Genomic DNA, 19,773 nt, shown 5'->3' with positions numbered 1-19,773 from the left:
ACTCCCATTCCTCCACTACAGGACTCATCTCTGGCCTAGAAGAAGAGGTGAAAGAAGTGAAATCATCTCTCTCCAAGGTTCAGACTGAAAAGAAAGACCTACAAGCGAAGCTCAGTGCTCTTGAGAAGGTTGGTTTTCATTGCTAATTTCCAGTATGAATGAAAGAACGCAGTAGTATGAATGATAAAAATATTCCTCCTTAAAAACTTCTGTTGATTAAATAACAGATGCCACGACGCTAATATCCATTTTGACTCCACAGGAAAAGAGCAACCAAGAGATCGACCTGACATTCAAGCTGAAGTCACTCCAGCAAAGTCTGGAGCAGGAGGAGGCAGAGCACAAGGTTACCAAATCCAAGCTTGCTGATAAAAAGAAGACCGACCAATCCATTGAGGAAGCAAAGTCTGAGGCCTTAAAAGGTGGGAAAAAGGGAGGGATAAAAAGTGAATGTTGATTGGAGAATACTGTATGCAATGTAAAAGCAGTAGTTTACACCATTTTAAACTCACCTAACCAAACAGGCATTGCCGTAAGACAAAGCCAGTCATGAAAGTGAAAAAGTGGCTTCAGCTGTTTGCAAAAGCTGGTGAAGAAACAAACAAAGGGTTGATTGATCTTTGGCAAATAATTCCAGTTTGTTCCCAGCAATTTGACAGTAAACTCGAACAGCCTGGCCTTTAGTTATGCTGCTGATTGTCCCTCTCATGCTAGTCCATTTATTTCTTACCACAAGCAAGTTTACTGAAGGGCAGAAATGATTTTGTCAATACTCTAGTATTGAGTGCAGTGTAGATTGCCCTCCTGATGGTTTTCCCTTCAATTTCCTGTGGTATAGAGATGGAGTGCACCCTGCAGGAGGAGCGCAGCTTGAAGATGCAGGTGGAGGGAAAGCTGCTGCAGCTAAAAAAGGACTACTCCTTGCTGGACTGTGATTACAAGCAGACGCAGCACAAGCTGGATGAGTTGCAGGCACAGAAGGAGAAACTTTCTGAAGAGGTTTGTCTTAAACTGGGTACACTTTGGGTGGTCCCAGTTGAAACGTGAACAACAAAGTAATAACTGGTCATCGTTTATCAAATATTGAGAAGGTGGCTCAAAGTTTCCTATTTTAACGGTCTTCAAAACAACCACCTCACAGTGGCCCTCATTCCCTAGTAGTGTGTATGCACAAATCTGTGCGTAAATCGAGCACAGGAACATTTCGCACACAAATCAGTATTAATATTTTTGTACCTGAATTTATTTTTGTACTTTCCAAACAAATTTGGAAGTGCTTCTGACCATACATGCAAACAAATGATGGCCTGGCTGTCAGGAATTTTAAACATGGGTCTTTAAAATGAATACTACTACTACTACTACATTTTCTAACTAACCAGTAAAAATGAAATGACAACACTGGCAACTGTGTTGAAACAGGGAAAGCTAGGTGGGTGACCAACAACACCTTATAACGAGCAAGTGATTTTATTTTTAAGCATTTTATACAAAGTAATGCTCCGTTGTTCTGAAGCTTGAGTTATGCCTTCTGTATCGAACTAGCTATTAGCAGGGTTAACGACAGATTCTTATGTTTGCATGTCTGTAGGTGTTGCACCTGACCTCACGTCTGGAGGAGGAGATACACAAGCGGAGTATGAGCCAGAGTGAACTGAAGATGCAGAACCAACAGGTGTCTGTGCTCCGCTCTTCTGAGAAACAGCTCAAACAGGAGCTCAACCAACTGCTAGACATGAAGCAGATGCTAGAGAAGCAGAATCAGGAGCTGCGCAGGTCAGACACATACACACATTACATACTTGTTCATTTTTATTTCACTACCGCTACCCTTACGAAGTACTTAATACTGCATGCAGACTTCATACTACTTGTGAGTCCTCTGGTGTATGGTGTGGAGGATTGTGGATCAAAATGGCCTGAAAAGCATCATTGCTTAGATACTGCAAAATGCAACCACATGCAATTGGACATCTTGGTACATTTAACATACAGTGTACTGGAACATACTAAATCTTTTTCTAGCTAACTAAATGGGTACTGTGAGTATTGGAATGCACCCATGATATCTAATGAGTATAATATACATAGACAAATATAGCAGGAGTATTTGTGACTTTAATGCTGTTGGCAAATCTCATTCATTTCCTCTGATTTAAGGACGTTGCTTTGGCTCTGGTGTTCAGTTGGCCTGCAGCAGTGACTGACAGATTTCTGGTCTTGTTTCAGGGAGAAGCAGGAGGCTGATGGCCAGCTGAAGGAATTGAAGGACCAACTGGGGGAAGCGCACTGTTTCACAGTAACTCTTTTCTTTTTTTTGTGCATGCTATCTGCAAACAGCAGTGACAGCCAAATATTTGAAAGTCTTAAGTTTTAAATTGTCAGCCTTGTTTACAAAAAAAAGAAATCATAGATTTGTAATGTAAAGCATGAACACGACTTTCCTCCTTTAACCAACTCGTCACGTGTTTAGTCTCCAAATGTAACTCATTTCTAATGTATGTTCAAAAATGATCAAGTCTACATGTTTTCTTTATCCAAGACCCTTTACAAGACACAGATCCGTGAGCTGATGGATGAACGTGATGAGAAGAATAAGCTGTGCAAAGAGGCGCAGCAGCGACTGGCAGAATACCAGGAGGAAAGGTAACTGTGACTGCTACACTTTGATCAACTCACTCTGCATTGAGTATAAAAACACTGTAATAGGACACAGTAGAGCACGAAAATCACCAGATTAGTATGGAAATTGTCATAAGCAGCAAAAAAAGAAAAAATAGACAAAAACAATGCAAACTCAGTTTTACAGTTGTGGCAGTTATATATGTATTTCTCAACTCGACAAGATTCATATTATCTGTAATTTTAAAAATGTAACAGCCTTCTCAGATTAGTGTTATTTCCCTTGTTCAGTTTATCTCAGCCAAACAGAAGGACATGACCTTTCACAGACTGAGTGAAGCTGGGACCAGATTAGCAGCTGTCCCAAATGCATTAGAGCCAAAGATTATTGTGGACAAATTGTTAAATTTTGTTAAATCTAATTTTCACTTATAAATGCTTTAAAATTCTGTAAAGACAAAAAGGTCACTGAAATATCAGCGCATGGCAACACTACAGACAGCTGATTTCTGACTAATAACAGCAGGGTTTTTCTTGTCATTCTAGGCTTTATCCAGTTCTGGTAATTAATAAGATAATGGCAATTCATGCTCACTTTCCCTCTGCAGGGAGTCACTGACAACCCAGCTGGAAGAAAGTCTGACCAAAGCAGACACCGAGAAGCTGGCTCGTTCTGTCGTTGAGGAGCAGTTCTCCAGTCTGGAGAAAGAGAAGATTATGAAGGAGCTGGAGATCAAAGACATGATGGCAAGACAAAGGCAGGAGCTCAGCGAAAAGGAGGCCACCATCAGCTCGGTAAGATCAGCTCAGGGTTTGTTTGTTCAATCCAAGAAATGATTTAAATTTTGATATTCCTGCAACAAATATGCAGAGTTCATCCAAACAGCTGTAACAGTCACTAGACTTTTTCTCTCTTTTACATAAAGGGGTACTTTCAGTGTTACTCATAATGATGATGATGATACTTTATTGATCCCACAATGGGGAAATTACAGTTAACTGAAAAAAGGATATTAAAAGGGATGATGAGAGATGAGTGTCCTTGAGGTCAAATGAGTCTGTTCATCTAATTTCCTTTATCCTAAATCAAAATGGAGGGAAAAAAAAAAGCTTAAAGCCTTTTTAAAGCTCTGCATTGTCAACATTCCTGTTCTTGTTGCCTGTCTGTTGTTGCTACATTTGTTGCCACATAAAAACTGATGACCTCCTCACAAAAACGTTACACTATACCACTGGTTGTAGCCAGAAACTCCACAAGGTATCTTTAATGACTTCAGAAATATTTAATTATGTCAGCAGCAGTTTGCCTTTAAGGCTATCATTATACGACCACTGTAATAAAGCATCATAAACTATTAAAAACTGTAAGATCCACTCATGTTTAAGCTTTATTCTTACTGTAAAGCACAAAATACATTTTCTTTTTAAATGAGTTACAGACATTTTTTTTTTCTTGCTACTTGGCTACCGTACAGTATGCATCAGTAACATCAGCTCACCTCTAGTCTATCCACCTTCACAGCTGGAAGAGTCCAATCGCACTCTGACTGTGGACGTAGCCAACCTGGCCAGCGAGAAGGAAGAACTCAACAACCAGCTGAAAGAAATGCAGCAAAGTGAGCATCACTTTTCTGTAATGAGCAGCCGATAGAGCAGATTTCTAGAAAAATGTCATTTCCTCCAAATCGTAGAAAATGTGTTTAGAAAGCTGTGTGGTTTATCTTATTTATGAGGAGCAACTGATGTGTTCATCAACTAGTAGAATATTAGTCATGTAAATTGTTAGTTGCTTTTATGAAACTTTGGTTGGTGTTCATTTTTGCTATTTTTACAGAACTCCAGACGGCAAAGGATGAAGAGAAGCAGGTGATGGTTCTCAAAGAGTCCTTTGAAAAGCAGCTGCAGATTGAAAGAACGCTAAAAATTCAGGTGTGTGTCTGGGCGCCTACACAGGTCTGGAAAATCTGCTACCCTTTAATGTTTTTTCTTTTTTTTTTTTTCTTTTTCTACTCTTGTACTACTCTTGTGTCACATCAGTTGTTGTTAAGAATAATTTTTTGCTACAGGCTTGTGTTGAACTCTGGGCAAAATCACTGAAACATATTACATTTAGTCTTGCTGCAACATTGATATTCCTGCAGGCTTCCCTGTGAATTTACCAAGCTTATATCTATCATAAATAGATCTCTGTAAAACTATTTAATGCATTTTTTTTTTTCTTCATTTTTTTTCTCTCAGGCTGTGAATAAGCTGGCTGAGGTGATGAACAGGAGGGAGACGGTGCGGGGAGGCCACCGAAGCAACGACACCGAGGTGCACAAGAAGGAGAAGGAGAACAGGAAGCTGCAGCTGGAGCTGAGAGCAGAGAAAGAGAAATTCAACAGCACCATCGTAAAATACCAGAACCAGCTGGCTGAAATGCAGGCGGTCAGTACGCCCACACTGCCAGAAAATAAACACAAGGCGAATAAGCAGATATATTGGTATAAAAGAATCAGTGAGATACTGAGAGAGGCAGAATTTTGATTACCAATTAAAATTGAAACTGTAGAGAAGGATATAGATAAAGATACTGAAAAACAGACTTTAGCTCATTGTATTTGCTTGGATTAATATATTTTTTAAGTAATAGTATCGGCTACAGATTTTGATTACCTTTTCCAGGTACATTTTCCTGTTATGTATTCATCTGTTGATTTTTTACTTTTGTTTTAAAGCCTCAAGTTTATTATTGTTACCCTCAACATCTTGTTTGTTAGGAAGGTGCATCCATAGACTATATGGTTGCATGGTACAGACACAAATACCTACTAATTATTGCTAAGATTCAAAATAATACTCACTTTTACACACAGGTTGGTATTACAATTAACTACACAGCAAACCACAATGTTTGGCCAGTAATTGCATTGAAATGCTTCAAAGGGCGCCAACAGCACAGTCAAGAGGTCCATTTAGTGACTCAACATGAAATAGCTGCACTTGTATGCACCCACATATCAGAGTGGCCAAATCCCTGCTAGTGCACTTTAATTATTAATGCGATTTAAACCTTTTGTTTATTTGTGTTGTAAAGTTAGGCATTTTAGCAAGAGACTCTGTGCAGCTTGACTAACTTTTGAAGTCAGCGTCAAGACGCCATTCAGGGAAAAACAATTTTTGGTTGGTCGGTCAGGCGGGCCATATTTAAGATGTTCTAAAAATGTATTGAGGAAGCATTCGAGGTAGCTGTGGCTTAGGAGGTAGAGCAGGTCATCTGCTGATGGGAAGGTTGGTGGTTTGATCTCTGGCTGCTCAAGTCTGCATGCCAAAGTACCCTTGGGCAAGATACTGAACCCCAGGTTGCTCCTGATGCGTTCATTTGTGTGTGTGTGTGTGTGTGTGTGTGTGTGTGTGTGTGTGTGTGTGTGTGTGTGTGTGTTAGACAGAAGACACTTAAAAAGTGCTTGTATGAATGTGTGTGTGGATGGGTAAATGAGACATGCTCAGGTAGAGTAGAAAAGCACTATGTAAGAACCAGTTCATTTACACTCCTCCGTGTTGATCAAGCCCAAAAAGTATGCGTTTGAGCCACAAAGTATGTAGGTATTCTTTCAATTAAAAGCCTGCTCAGATTAATAATGCGCCTAAAAAAACCTGTTTGTGTTTGTTATTTAGCTGATAGCAGAAGAGAACCAGGTGCGTCTAGATCTTCAAATGACACTGGACAGTAAAGAGAGCGACATTGAGCAGCTGCGCTCCCAGCTCACATCTCTCAGCGTTCACTCTCTGGACTCCACCAGCATCAGCAGTGGCAATGACTTAGACATGGAAGGATACCCAGGTAAACTCGTCATCCCGCTGTTGTCATCTGCCTGAAAACACTTCTTTATACCTTTCCTGCAATCTTCTTTCTATTACTTTTTTCACTTTGACCTTTTCATCATTATCCCTTTTCCTTTTTATCCCCTTCACTTTAACTTCTCTCTTCATGGTCCGGTGCAGTGCGCATTACTCACTCTCGCACCTCAGAATCAATGTCCTTCACCTACCAGCGCACACACAAATCTGTCTGCATTGACACTCGTCCCAACCTTCGCTCGGCTCGCACTCTCTTTGACTCTGACTCTGAGGACGAAGACGAGTATGATGGGCGTGAGGAGAAGGGGCAGACTCCCCTGGCCCTCACCTATGAACCTTCCTCTGAGCCTGAACCTGAACCTGAGCCTGAACCTGGAGGTGATCCTGCATGGCAGTTCAAACCCAGGATGTGTAAATTAAAACTGCAGTTTTTGAAACAGCTTTTTACAATATTTATCCCTTAATATTTTTAGGGTTTTCATCCACCCCCCCCCCAAGTTTAGTTTAGAATGAAATAACCCTAACCCCTTCCTCAAACCTGCAAACTTGTAGCTAATCCCTGTACTCTGTTTGGGTCTCTCTAATCCTTTTTAATGTTGACTGAACATGCACAGCTTGATGCTGCACGGCTTTGCTGAAATTGATTCCACTGCAAGAGGGAGAGAGGGAAGTTTGTATGTGGAGTTTTGACTAAACTAATAATTAAAGGTTATTTTCTTAGTTTTTTATATCTCTACCAGACACATGTCATGTTTTGTGATTGAAGTTCCTTAGAATTCTTATAGTTCTCGCTTATTAGTCTGTTGCTATTTCTCAAACCAGGGAACAGGACATCCTGTCTCTTGCCCTTTTGATTTAGCGAGGAATCATTTCCTCTCTGAGTGATTTCTTCTAAAAGAAAATGCCACCAAAGCCTAAAAATGTCAAGGTGTGATTTTAAGTGATTCAGATAATTGAAGGCTCTTGTCCTTTTTATGTTAACACCTTCCTGTTTTCTCTCCCCTCATTAGACTCCAGGCTGGAGGGCTGGCTCTCGCTTCCTGCCAAGAACACGAAGCGGTTTGGCTGGGACAAAAAAGTAAGGAATCCACCAATAATTAATGCATCTAAAATAATAATAATAATAATAATAATAATAATGAGCTCATTTTTCCCGCATCTAAAAATTTTCCATTTCCTTTAAAGTATGTGGTGGTGAGCAGTAAGAAGATCCTGTTCTATAACAGCGAGCTGGATCGAGAGCAAGCTAACCCTTTCATGACCCTGGATCTTGAGTGAGTCATTAAAAGCAGCATTTGAGCATGGAACACTCAACTACTAAATAAGAAGTACTTCATGTACCTTATGAAGCAAAATGCTGGACAAATTAAAATTCTGATATGTTGGCACCAAATGAAAAGCTGTGGAAATTAGCATATGTATTATAATTCAGTGAGTATGTATACCAAAATTGAGACATTTTTCTCAAGCCTGGCTTCTATCAAATGGCTGTGAACAACGCAGGTTAACATGTCACCATCATTTCCATCCTATGCAATGCTCAGAGAGCATGGTGAATCACCACAAAGTTAAAGCTGTGCAGATTTTGGTGGAATATGATAGATATTACCTTAGAGAAAAGAAAATCAGCTGCAATAAAGGCCATGAAACTACTTCTAACTGCACAAAGCCAGTGGAATACAAGTCAGTTTTTAGTTTGATGTGCCCATCTGTGGAGTTTTCTCCTGAAACCCAAAGGGTTTAACAGTTAAAAGTGGAATTCATGAATATAAGAAGTTGCTCACATATGGCCATAAGAGCAAGTTTTGGCCTGCTTTTATTCTTACTGTATGACGGAGGTGTAAAAATCACATTTATCCTTCACACGCTAAAAGCCAAACCTGTAAACAGAAAGGAGAATATATCATATTTTCAACCTACCACTCAGTACTATCCCAGATCTTTGTCCCACACTTAGGTTTATGGGATGTGATCACTCTGATCCAGCAGCTGTTTAGAAGTTTAACTAAAACCAAAAATATCATATCATGTCAGTTGTTGGGATTCAGCCTCTTGGAATCATGAATCTTTGCACTAAATAGCATTGCAATAGATCTAAACAAAAAAACAGCATCTAAAAAAAAAAAATAAATACAGCTGGGTCAACATGAGAATGCACTAAAATCTGTGTAAACAATGGGATAAAAGTAAGATTTAATGAGTATTGCAAAAAACAACCACAACTGATCTGCTGTTGCATTTTAAGTAATTTTCTTTATAATACATTTGAATCACTTTATCCCCAAAGTAATAGTTTGTTCATACTGGGTGAGCACTAGACTTAACTTCTCCATCTCTCTCCCTCTTTCAGTAAGCTGTTTCATGTCCGACCTGTAACTCAAACTGATGTGTACCGTGCAGATGTCAGAGAAATTCCAAGGATTTTCCAGGTAAGTCTTTCACAGACTTTCAAGACAAATTAGGCACGTTATCCTCAATTTACCCATCCACCTCTGTGAATCTTCAATGTAACTGCATTTTGGTGCCTTTTCGCTCTCCAGATCCTGTATGATAATAAAGGCGAGAGTAAACGTGAGCAGGACGCTGCAGTGGAGTCCACGCCGTATGGTGATCGAACCTCTTACATCAGTCTCAAGGGCCACGAGTTCATCCTCACTCTCTACCATTTCCCATCCAGCTGTGAGGTCTGCACGCGACCTTTGTGGAATGTCTTCAAGCCCCCGCCGGCGCTTGAGTGTCGCCGCTGCCGTACCAAGTTCCACAAAGACCACCTGGACAAAAAAGAGGACGTTATTGTACCCTGCAAAGGTCAGCATGCTCACTCAGGAGTTAACAGAAACCTTCACCTGCATCCAAAGGTTTCCCCAGGATTTTGACTGAGTGTTTTGGTTCACACATCTGGTTAGCAGACAGCCCTGAGACATTAACATTAATTGCTGTCAAAATACTAAATTGAAAAAAATTGTAAGATAAGAATGACAGTGATTTTATCTACTCTTGGTCAAAGGAAGAGAATATCTCTCGTCTTTATCCTGCTTCTAATCTATTTTTTTCATCTGGTAATCTTTAACAGTGAACTATGACATGTCCACTGCCAAAGAACTGCTGCTCCTGACCGGCTCTCAGACGGAGCAGAAGCGCTGGGTCAGTCACCTCCTCAAGCGCATCCCAAAACATCCCACACTGAGTCCTCCCCCCACGGCACAGACTCCATTTGAAAAAGCATCCTGTTCCTCTCCACAAATTTCCCCACGGCCTTCGCCCACGAGCTCTCCTCACATGTCCCATCGCGGAGCTATCAAGATCCAACCCAGCAGGCACCAGCAGTCATCGGGGAAGCCTAGGTGAGAAACACAGAAAAACAAGTTGGAAAATTTGACTTAAAAAACTGTAATTTTCCCAGGTACCAGATCAGTTCACGATGTGAGCAACCAGCTTATATGCCTTAGGGCTGAAGGTCAGCAACGTGGGTTCGAGTCCAACTTGTGGCCCTTTGCTACAAGTTTTCCCCCGCTGTATTTCTCTACTTTCCTGTCTACTCCTCACTGTCACACTATCCAGTAAAGACAAAGGACAAAAATTAAAAACAAACAAAAAAAACCTTTAATTTTCCTTCACTTGGATGAGTGTTTACATACTGTATGGGGACATCTCCTTTACAGTCACTGGGCAAAAAAGTAATTTCAGGTTTTATCATAATCACAAACCTGTGCATGTTTAAGAAGCTTCACCAGCATAGAAATTTTAAGAAATAATGTAATCAAAAGTATAAAAATGCAGTTTATTCAAATACACAATAGCACTAATATGAGCATTTGCCATTTTAAATGAAATCAATATGCAGTGATTGCTGGTGCTCCTTGCGATCTTTTGTGTTTTGATTTGTACTTATTTCTGCCTTGTTCTTATCATTTTCAATTGTCTGAACCTTTTTCTGAGCTGTCATTAACACAAAGCTTATTTTTTGCGTACAATGAGACAATAAATGTCTGATTGTGGTGAAAAATGTAGGTAACGGTCTTAAACTGTGACCTAATCACACAAATCAGTGTAGCTAAATTTTCTGGCTTCTTGCATAGTTGAAATGAACATAAAGCTGTGGCTGACACGCAGTGTCTCGCTTTAAACTGACTTCTGAATCATTCTCATCGGCTTTAATCATGCAGCATTAATGATCGCACATAGCACCTCATCGAGCATCAGCAGTGACCTAATTGAGTAGGATATGACACCAAACCGTTTGTTAGATTAACTAACTATCTAGCTTTTTTCTTAGACTATTAATGCGGTCAGTAGGTTAAACTTTCAGCCACACCCTAACTTGCTTTTATCCTTCAGCACTGGCCCCATGCTCCGTATCATACTCCACTGACCCCCGACCGCTTCACCTTTGACCCCACCATTCTAACGTTTCTCATGCTGGGAGACTGTAAGTAGCGTAGCTTGGTGAGCCTCTCCACTTGCTGCATCACTGTGCTGCTGTGCCTATTAACCCTCTCATCATAGTAAGCAGCATAAAGTAACTCATGAACTCCTAGCTCTGTATTGCCCCCTGGTGAAAGTGGCATGTGCTGCTCACAGATTTGTGCATCACTAAAGGCTTTTTTTGGCCCCTCCTTGAACCCTCATATTTGATGTTTCAGACTGTTTGAGTTTGACCTGAAAGACTGGAGTTGGGCATTGGATGATGACAATAATGATGATGATGATGATGATATGTTCTTCTGAAGAAAGTTAAAGAGGAGGGACAGAGGGTAACTGGACCTCTGCATGAAATGTGTGGCTTTAATATAATGAGGCATGTTTTTTGTGTGATTTCTGCATTCACAGATGAGTTTGAATCTGTTTAAACCTGAAGCTCTAAGATATTCAGGATGATGTACTGCACAAAAAAAGAAGACTGGAAAAATTCTAGTTCTACATGTTTGGAAGAAGTAAATCAGTAAATTAATATGAAGGTGTTTACTTTTTAGCTGACAGAGTGGCTAGTTAGCCTAGCTTAGCACAAACCGCATACACGATCAGCCAAAAAGACCTCAAATTATTTCTTTTGCATGTCAGTTTTTGTACGAATGAGCAAATAACATATTTTGCGATAATTTGTGGGATCTATATTTACTGGTGGGTTATATTCAAGGGAAATGTGGGCTAGCTGTTTCTACCTCTTTCTTGCCTTTATTCTAATCTGTATTTAATCTAACCCTTTTCACAGCAGTCATTCTGACGCATGAAATAGCAGGTGAACACAACTGTTGATAGTCACAAAAATTGAGGCTCTGTAGCTTAAAAAGAACAGAAGTGAAGTCAGTAGCAACACATGTTCACCTGCTATTTTATGTCTAAACAAATAGGCTTCTTCCCCAAAATGCTTTAACATTTTTCTTTGGGCATATGTGCAGACCAAGAATTATTCCTGTATCTGCCTGCTTTTTTTTTTTTATTTTCTACATTTGCGCATGCATTGTGTGGTTATTGGGTAGCTTCCTTGATTATTAGCCTATGTGTGGATTTTGTGTGGGTGTGCCTTTGAAGTCCTGCCATACTGTTGGTGGCGTCCCAGGTTTTCTCATCTCCTTTTTTTGTATTTTCCTCTATCTTCACAGTTAACCCTGGCTAATATTTTCATCCATGTGGAGTAATGATGGTGGTCTGGAAGCGGTGCCTACGTGTGTTACTTTTTTCAGAGAAGACTGACAAAAGCAAAATAAATAAAAAAAAAAAAACAAAAAACACCAATATGGACAGAAAACTGTCTGGCTTTGTGAGATCCGGTTATTGTCTTTTGTCATTTTAACATAAGGAGAATCAGCACAGTCTTCACATTACAGTGATTCATCCAAAGAAAATGCATGTGACAACCTTCACTGCCCTCCTTTTTTTTTTTTTCTTTCTTAATGTTTGTAAAAGATTAGGCATGTGTTTGAACATTTGTATATACGATAAAGAAATCTCTGTGTATCGTAACATATAAAGTGTAGCTGATAGTCTTTATGATTGTTTTATTTTATGACTAAGTCAGCATCACATCATGCAGTATATATGGTTGTCCTGTAAATGTATGGGGTTCTTTGGAAAATGAGCCTTTATAAGTATATGTTACAACATATGACAGAATAATGTGAACTCAACTAAAACAATGTTTTTTTTCTTGCCATTAATGTCAATTATTGATTGTTCATATATGTTTAAAATCCCATGTGTAGAATTTTTGGGGTGATACATTAAAAAAATGTAAAAAAAAAAAAAGCAAGCCTTATAGCATTTCAGTCGGTGGCTCTGGTGATGGTGTATGTGGTGTATGTGTTGCATTGTGCATGTCTATTATTTGAAAGTTTTCAGACTTATGTGACTGTAGAGAGTGCATCAAAAGCAGTAGTGATGTTCTGTAACTAAGTTTAAGGATATAATTCTTCCATTATTATCATCGTCACTGCACTGTGTTGACACATGGCATTGAAGATGATAATTCTTCCATTATTATCATCTTCAATGCCATGTGTCAACACAGTGCAGTGCAGCTTCCTAAACTCTACTCCCACAGAGGTAGATTATCTCATTAATAATGTTACATCCTCACTGCATATGACTCTGGATACTGTGGCTCCTCTGAAAAGGAAAGTCTCAAATCAGAAGTGCCTGACTGCATGGTATAACTGACAAACACACAGCTTAAAGCTGATAACCCGTAAGCTGGAGAGTAAATGGCATCTCACTAATTTAGAATCTCTTTATTTAGCCTGGAAAAAGAGTTGTTGGTCTATATTAAAACCATAAAGCTAGGGCATCTTACTAGTCATCACTGATTGAAGAAAATAAGAACAGCCCCAAATTTCTTGCCAGCACTGTAGCCAGGCTGACAGAGTCAGAGCTATATTGAGACAAGTATTCCTTTAACCTTTACTAGTAATGACTGCATGAATTTCTTCACAAATAAAAGTTTAACCATTAGAGAAAAAATATTCATAACCATCTCTCAGATTTATCATTATGTACAGCTACTTTCAATACTACTGATATTTATTTACTCTTTCTCTCTGTTTGATCTTTCTGAGTTAACTTCATTAGTTTCTTCCTCCAAACCATCGTGTATATTAGATCCCATTCCCACAAGACTGCTCAAAAAAGTCCTTCTATTAATTAATGCTTCAGTCTTAAATATGATCAATCTATCTTTATTAATGAGATATATACTACAGGCTTTTAAGGTAGCAGTAATTAGACCAGAACAGCCATCATTCGACCCAGCTGGCTTATCTAATTATAGGCCAATCTCCAGCCTTCCTTTTCTCTCAAAAACTCTTGAAAGAGTAGTTATAAAACCGCTAACTGATCATCTGCAGAGGAATGGTTTATTTAAGAGTTTCAGTTGCGTTTCAGTCAAGTTTCAGAATTCATCACAGTACCAAAATGGCATTAGTGAGGGTTACAAATGATCTTCTTACAGCCTCTGACAGTGGACTCATCTGTCCTTGTCCTGTTTAACCTCAGTGCAGCTTTTGATACTCTTGGCTATAACATTTTGTTTCAGAGATTAGAGCATACCTTAGGTATTAATAGTATCTAATAGACTCCAATCTGTTCTTGTAAATGAGGAGTCTTCACACACTAAGGTTAATTATGGAGTTCCACAGGGTTCTGTGCTAGGACCAATTCTATTTACATTATAAATGCTTCCCTTAGGTGTTATTATTAGAAGGCACAGCATATATTTTTGTTGTTATGCAGATGATATCCAGCTTTATCTATCCACAAAGCCAGATGACACACATCAGTTAATTAAACTGCAGGAATGTCTTAAAGACATTATCAGCTGGTTTCCCAGTCATGGATTAAGCATGGCCCTAGACTAAAAGGAAAAAGTATTTAGTCCAGGATTAGACATAATCCCTGTACGAGAAACTGGGCCAAAAAGCCTAGATGATCTCTAATTTCTTGTTTCTAAATTCAGATAAAACTGTTTTGTTATTGTACTCAGCCCTACAAATCTTAGAACCATGGTATCTAACCAGATACCAGGACGGCATTACCTTGGCCTCCAGTAATGCTGTGAGAAATCTTGGCATCATTTTTGATCAAAATATGTCCTTCAATGCATATATTACACAAATATGTAGGACTGCTTTCTTGCATTTGCACAGTATCTCTAAAATTAGAAACATCCTGTCTCAGAGTGATGCTGAAAAACTAGTTCATTCATTATTACTTCTAGGCTGGGCTATTGCAGACCCGTCGCTATGGGCGGGCCGTAGGGGGCCGTGCCCGCCCACTCATACGCTTGGGCCCGCCCTGGCCCGCCCACCCAAGCCAGATCACTAATCAAGCTAATAATAGTGGTGCCCCCCTGTTGGATTTCATAAGCCCCCCTTAAGACTGAGATCTGGCGTCGGGACTGGGCTATTGTAATTCATTATCAGGTTGTCCTAAAAGCTCCCTGCAAAGCCTTCAGTTGATCCAAAATGCTGCAGCTAGAATCAGAGTACTGATGGGGACTAGAACGAGAGAGCATATTTCTCCTATATTGGCTTCTCTTCATTGGCTCCTTGTTAGATCCGGAATTAAATTTAAAATCCTTCTCCTCACATACCAAGGTCTTGAATAATCAGGCCCCATCTTATCTTAAAGACCTCAAAGTACCCCCAATAGAGAACTTCGGTCTCTGACTGCAGGCTTGCTTGTAGTTCCTGGGGTATTTAAAAGTAGAATGTATGATAACTTCCATAAGAATGGGAAGCAGAGCCTTCAGCTTTCAGGCCCCTCTTCTGTAGAACCAGCTCCCAGTTTGGATTCAGGAGACAGACACCCTCTCTATTTTAAAGATTAGGCTTAAAACTTTCCTTTTTGATCAAACTTATAGTTTAGGGCTGGATCATGTGACTGAACTCTCCCTTAGTTACACTGCAATAGGCTTAGGCTGCTGGGGGCTACCCATGATTCTTCTTTACTTACCTCTTTTCATTCCCCGTGATTATACACCATTCTGCATTCAATCATTGGCTCTCGTCCACAGCATGTCCCAACCAGTCACAGCAGATGACTGCCCCTCCCTGAGCCTGGTTCTCCTGGAGGCTTCTTCCTGTTAAAAGGGAGATTTTCCTTCCCACTGTCACCAAGTGCTTGCTCATAGGGGGTCATTTGATTGTTAGGTTTCTCTGGATTATTGTAGGGTTTCTACTTTACAGTATAAAGGACCTTGAGGCAACTGTTTTTTGTGATTTGGCACTATATAAATACAATTGATTTGAACTAAATCAATAAATTTAAATTAAAAATTGTGGAAATAAGGGTTAGTATTTCCACTAACAACCCCCATCCCCCACCTCCATCTTGTCCCTCTCAACTCATCATGTGAGGAAGGAGCTACGTAAGATCAAGGTGCGAAAGGCTGCTGGTCCAGACGGCATCAGCTCCAGGCTCCTGAGGTGCTGCGCAGATCAGCTGTGTGGCATCATGGGATACATGTTCAACCTGAGCTTGAAGCTGGGGAAAGTACCACAACTGTGGAAGACCTCCTGTGTGGTACCGGTACCAAAGACCAAACATCCAAAGGATCTTAGCAGCTACAGGCCGGTAGCCCTGACATCGCATCTAATGAAGACCCTCGAGAGGCTGGTCCTCAACCATCTACGCCTCATGGTGTCGTCTTCGTTGGACCCGCTGCAGTTCGCCTACCGGCCTGGCATCGGGGTGGATGACGCCATCATCTACCTCCTGCACCGAGCTCTGACCCACCTGGAGAAGCCTGGAAGCACTGTGAGGATCATGTTCTTTGATTTCTCCAGTGCTTTTAACACCATCCAGCCAGGACTTCTGAGAGACAAGCTGGAACTGTCAGGAGTGGACCACCACATCTCCGAGTGGATACTGGACTACCTCACTGACCGCCCACAGTACGTGAGGACACAGGGCTGTGTCTCTGACAGGCTGGTCTGCAGTACGGGGGCCCCACAGGGAACTGTGCTGGCACCGTTCCTCTTCACCCTCTACACTGCAGACTTCTCCATCAACTCCCCACGCTGCCATCTGCAGAAGTTCTCTGACGACTCTGCCATAGTTGGCCTCATCACAGGTGAGGATGACTCAGAGTACAGACAGTGGACTCAGGACTTTGTGGACTGGTGCCAGCGGAACCACCTCCTGATCAACGCCGCTAAAACCAAGGAGCTGGTGGTGGATTTCCGCAGGCGCAGACCCACCACACGGACACCGGTGAACATCCAGGGAGTGGACATTGAGATAGTGGACTCTTATAAGTACCTGGGTGTTCACCTAAACAATAAACTGGACTGGACTCATAACACTGATGCGCTCTACAGGAAGGGTCAGAGCAGACTCTACCTGCTGAGAAGGCTGAGGTCTTTTGGAGTGCAGGGGACACTCCTGAAGACCTTCTATGACTCTGTGGTGGCATCAGCCATCTTCTATGCAGCAGTATGTTGGAGCAGCAGCTTGTCTACAGCTGAGAGGAAGAGGATAGACAAGCTCATCAGGAAAGCCAGCTCTGTCCTAGGATGTCCTCTCGACTCAGTGCAGGTGGTGGGAGACAGAAGGACTCTGACCAAAATAACATCACTGATGGACAAGGTCTCCCATCCAATGCATGAAACTGTTGCTGAGCTGGAGAGCTCCTTCAGTGACAGACTGCTGCATCCTAAATGCACAAAGGAGCGTTACCGCAGATCCTTCCTCCCAGCAGCTGTAAGACTTTATAACCATCACTGCTCCCAACAAAAACCACAATAGCCTACACAATGTAGGATAATATATAATATACTGTAAATAGTCCAGCCTGTAAGGTTCAACACACAGGCACATCATGTACATTGTATATAGTGTTATTATTAGTAGTATTAAGGTTAATATTGTTTGTTGATTTTATATATATTCTTTTCTTAATAGTGTGAATTATTATATCTTTATTTATATTTATAATAACTGCGGCTGCTGTTACACCCAAATTTCCCCTCTGTGGGACAATAAAGGCTGTTTCTTCTTCTTCTTCTTCTTCTTCTTCTTCTTCTTCTTCTAGTATTTGGTTTCTAAGCCCATATCTCACATTTAACTGTATCTGAATTGTTAGTGTTAAAATGGGAAAGAAGCAGTTTATGCTGTATTGTAATACTAAACTATGAAACGGTACCAAACAAGCATGTTATAGTTATACTGAAGCCATCACTGGTTTGGTGCATTTTAGTAGACTATTTGAATTATACCAGAATAGGTCTGTCTTTATCTCACCTTTATAGGATGTGTAAAGGTGAGATAAAGTGAGTGGTAGTGAGCATTAAGAAGCTCCTGTTCCATAACAGTGAACTGGATTGAAAGCAAGCTAGCCCTTTGATGACCCTGGACACTGAGTGAGTCATTAAAAGCAGCATTCGAGCATTTAACATTCATTTGCTAAATAAGAAGTACTTCATGTACTTCATTAGGCAAAATACTGGACAAACTAAAATTCTGACATATTGGCACCGAATGAAAAGTTCTGGAATTAGCAAATGTATTATAATGTGTTTATGCAAAAAAATCATTCACAATCCATCTAATACAGGTTCCCCGTTATTTGCCCCTTGGCCAAAATGTAGAACAATGTCCTACATTTTGAATAACTCTCATTTTCAATCTAAACTAATCTAAAGGAAAGATGCTGTTCTCTGTGAAGGAAGCAGGTTAACCTCTCACCATTTCTCCATCCTATAATTTGCTTGAAAACTGCAGGTTTGGTGGAATATAATGAAAACTACCATAGAGAAAAGAACATCTGCTACAAAAAAAAGACCATGAAACTACTTATAACTGCACAAAGCCAGTGGAAGGGAAGTCGTTTTTCATTTTCATTTTTTTTTTTGCCCATCTGTGGATGCAGTTTCCTCCTAAAACCCCAAATTTTAACAGTTACTGATTTGTTTTCCATTTAAGTAATTTTCTTTGTAATACATTTTAATCACTCCATACCCAAAGTAATCTCTGAGATTAATCTCTGAGCTGAGCTCGAGACTTAACTTCTCCATCTCTCTCCCTATTCAGAAAGCTGGTTCGTGTCAGATCTTTAAGTCAACCTGATGTGTCCATGCAGCTCTCAAAGAGTTTCAAGGAGTTTCCAGGTAATGAGTTGTTTCCCCTTCTTTTCTTTCCTTTTTTTTCACAGACTTTCAAGACAAATGAGGCATGTTATCCTCAATTTACCCATCTGCCTTGCTAAATCTTAAATATAATTGCATTCGCCTTCTGTTCTCTCTCCTGATCCAGGATGACAGCGAAGGCAAGAGCAGGCGTGAGTGGGACGCTTCAGTGGAGCCGACGCCGCGCAATGATCGCACCTCTTACATCAGCCACAAGGGCCACGAGTTCATCCTCACTCTTTACCATTTCCCATCCAGCTGTGAGGTCTGCACACGACCTTTGTGGGGATGTCTTCAAGCCCCCGCCAGCACTTGAGTGCCGCCAGTGCAACGCCAAGTTTCCATAAAGAACCACCTGGATAAAAAAGAGAAGTTATTATGCCCTGCAAAGGTCAGCATGCTCACTCAAGAGTTCATAGAGAACTTCACTTGCACCCAAAGTTTACCCCAGGATTTTGACTGATTGTATGTACAACCCCAATTCCAAAAAAGGTGGGACACTGTGTAAATATAAATAAAAATAGAATGTAATCTCATAGGCTCGTATTTTATTCACAATAGCACTGAGAAAACGCATTAAATTTTTAAAGTGAGGAAATGTCCCTTTTTTTTTTCCCCATTTGATGGCAGCAACACATCTTAAAACAGGACAGGATCATGTCTATGCCTCTGTAGCATCCCCTCTTCTTTCAATAGCAGTTCATAAAGATCTGGGAACTGTGGAGGCCAGCTGTTGGATTTTGTGAGATGAATGTTGTCCCAGTCTTGTCTCACGTAGGATTCTAGCTGCCCAACAGTCATTGTATGTTTTTAATTAGTGAAAGGTCTGGACTGGAGTGTCTTGCTGAAAAATGCAAGGCCTTTCCTGAAAAGAAGTTTTCTGTATGGGAGCACATGTTGCTCTAAAACCTGTGTGTACCTTTCAGCATTGACGGTGCCAATTCCACAGACTAATGCACACCCATACCATCAGAGATGCAGGCTTTGAAACTAACTACTGATAATAAGTCAGATGGTCCGTCTCCTATTTAGTCTGGAGGATGCCGCATCCATTTTTTCAACAAAGAATTTTTTCCAATTAATAATTTCATTCATTTGACCACAGATCGGTTTTCCACTTTGCCTCAGTCCATTTTAAATCAGCTTTGGTCCAGAGAGGACAGGAGCATTTCTGGATTGTATACTAAAATTC

At 40.5% G+C, this 19,773-nt stretch overlaps 1 protein-coding gene across 4 annotated transcripts in view; it reads left to right on the top strand.

Moving 5' to 3' along the window:
- The window catches only part of LOC115774038 (rho-associated protein kinase 2-like), a 48,021-nt gene that overhangs the window by 26,769 nt on the left and 1,479 nt on the right, over nucleotides 1-19,773 (top strand). For 2 of the 4 annotated variants that reach the window (XM_030721055.1, XM_030721058.1), the window contains 18 exons: nucleotides 22-128; nucleotides 263-422; nucleotides 839-999; nucleotides 1,592-1,776; nucleotides 2,230-2,299; nucleotides 2,543-2,646; nucleotides 3,231-3,417; nucleotides 4,145-4,238; nucleotides 4,457-4,551; nucleotides 4,861-5,049; nucleotides 6,280-6,445; nucleotides 7,473-7,540; nucleotides 7,648-7,736; nucleotides 8,813-8,891; nucleotides 9,003-9,270; nucleotides 9,536-9,806; nucleotides 18,487-18,563; nucleotides 18,709-18,972. In XM_030721055.1, the coding sequence (XP_030576915.1) occupies nucleotides 22-128; nucleotides 263-422; nucleotides 839-999; nucleotides 1,592-1,776; nucleotides 2,230-2,299; nucleotides 2,543-2,646; nucleotides 3,231-3,417; nucleotides 4,145-4,238; nucleotides 4,457-4,551; nucleotides 4,861-5,049; nucleotides 6,280-6,445; nucleotides 7,473-7,540; nucleotides 7,648-7,736; nucleotides 8,813-8,891; nucleotides 9,003-9,270; nucleotides 9,536-9,806; nucleotides 18,487-18,563; nucleotides 18,709-18,713 (2,375 nt within the window). In that variant the 3' untranslated portion in view covers nucleotides 18,714-18,972. Of the gene's footprint in view, nucleotides 1-21; nucleotides 129-262; nucleotides 423-838; nucleotides 1,000-1,591; nucleotides 1,777-2,229; nucleotides 2,300-2,542; nucleotides 2,647-3,230; nucleotides 3,418-4,144; nucleotides 4,239-4,456; nucleotides 4,552-4,860; nucleotides 5,050-6,279; nucleotides 6,446-7,472; nucleotides 7,541-7,647; nucleotides 7,737-8,812; nucleotides 8,892-9,002; nucleotides 9,271-9,535; nucleotides 9,807-10,800; nucleotides 12,027-12,065; nucleotides 12,186-18,486; nucleotides 18,564-18,708; nucleotides 18,973-19,773 lie in introns of those variants that run through there. The other 2 variants (XM_030721057.1, XM_030721056.1) reach the window with 2 other exon arrangements.

This window comes from Archocentrus centrarchus, chromosome 24, assembly GCF_007364275.1.
Source record: "Archocentrus centrarchus isolate MPI-CPG fArcCen1 chromosome 24, fArcCen1, whole genome shotgun sequence".
NCBI lineage: Eukaryota > Metazoa > Chordata > Actinopteri > Cichliformes > Cichlidae > Archocentrus > Archocentrus centrarchus.
Note: the sequence above shows the minus strand (reverse complement) of the source record. Positions and strands in the feature narration are given on the sequence as shown.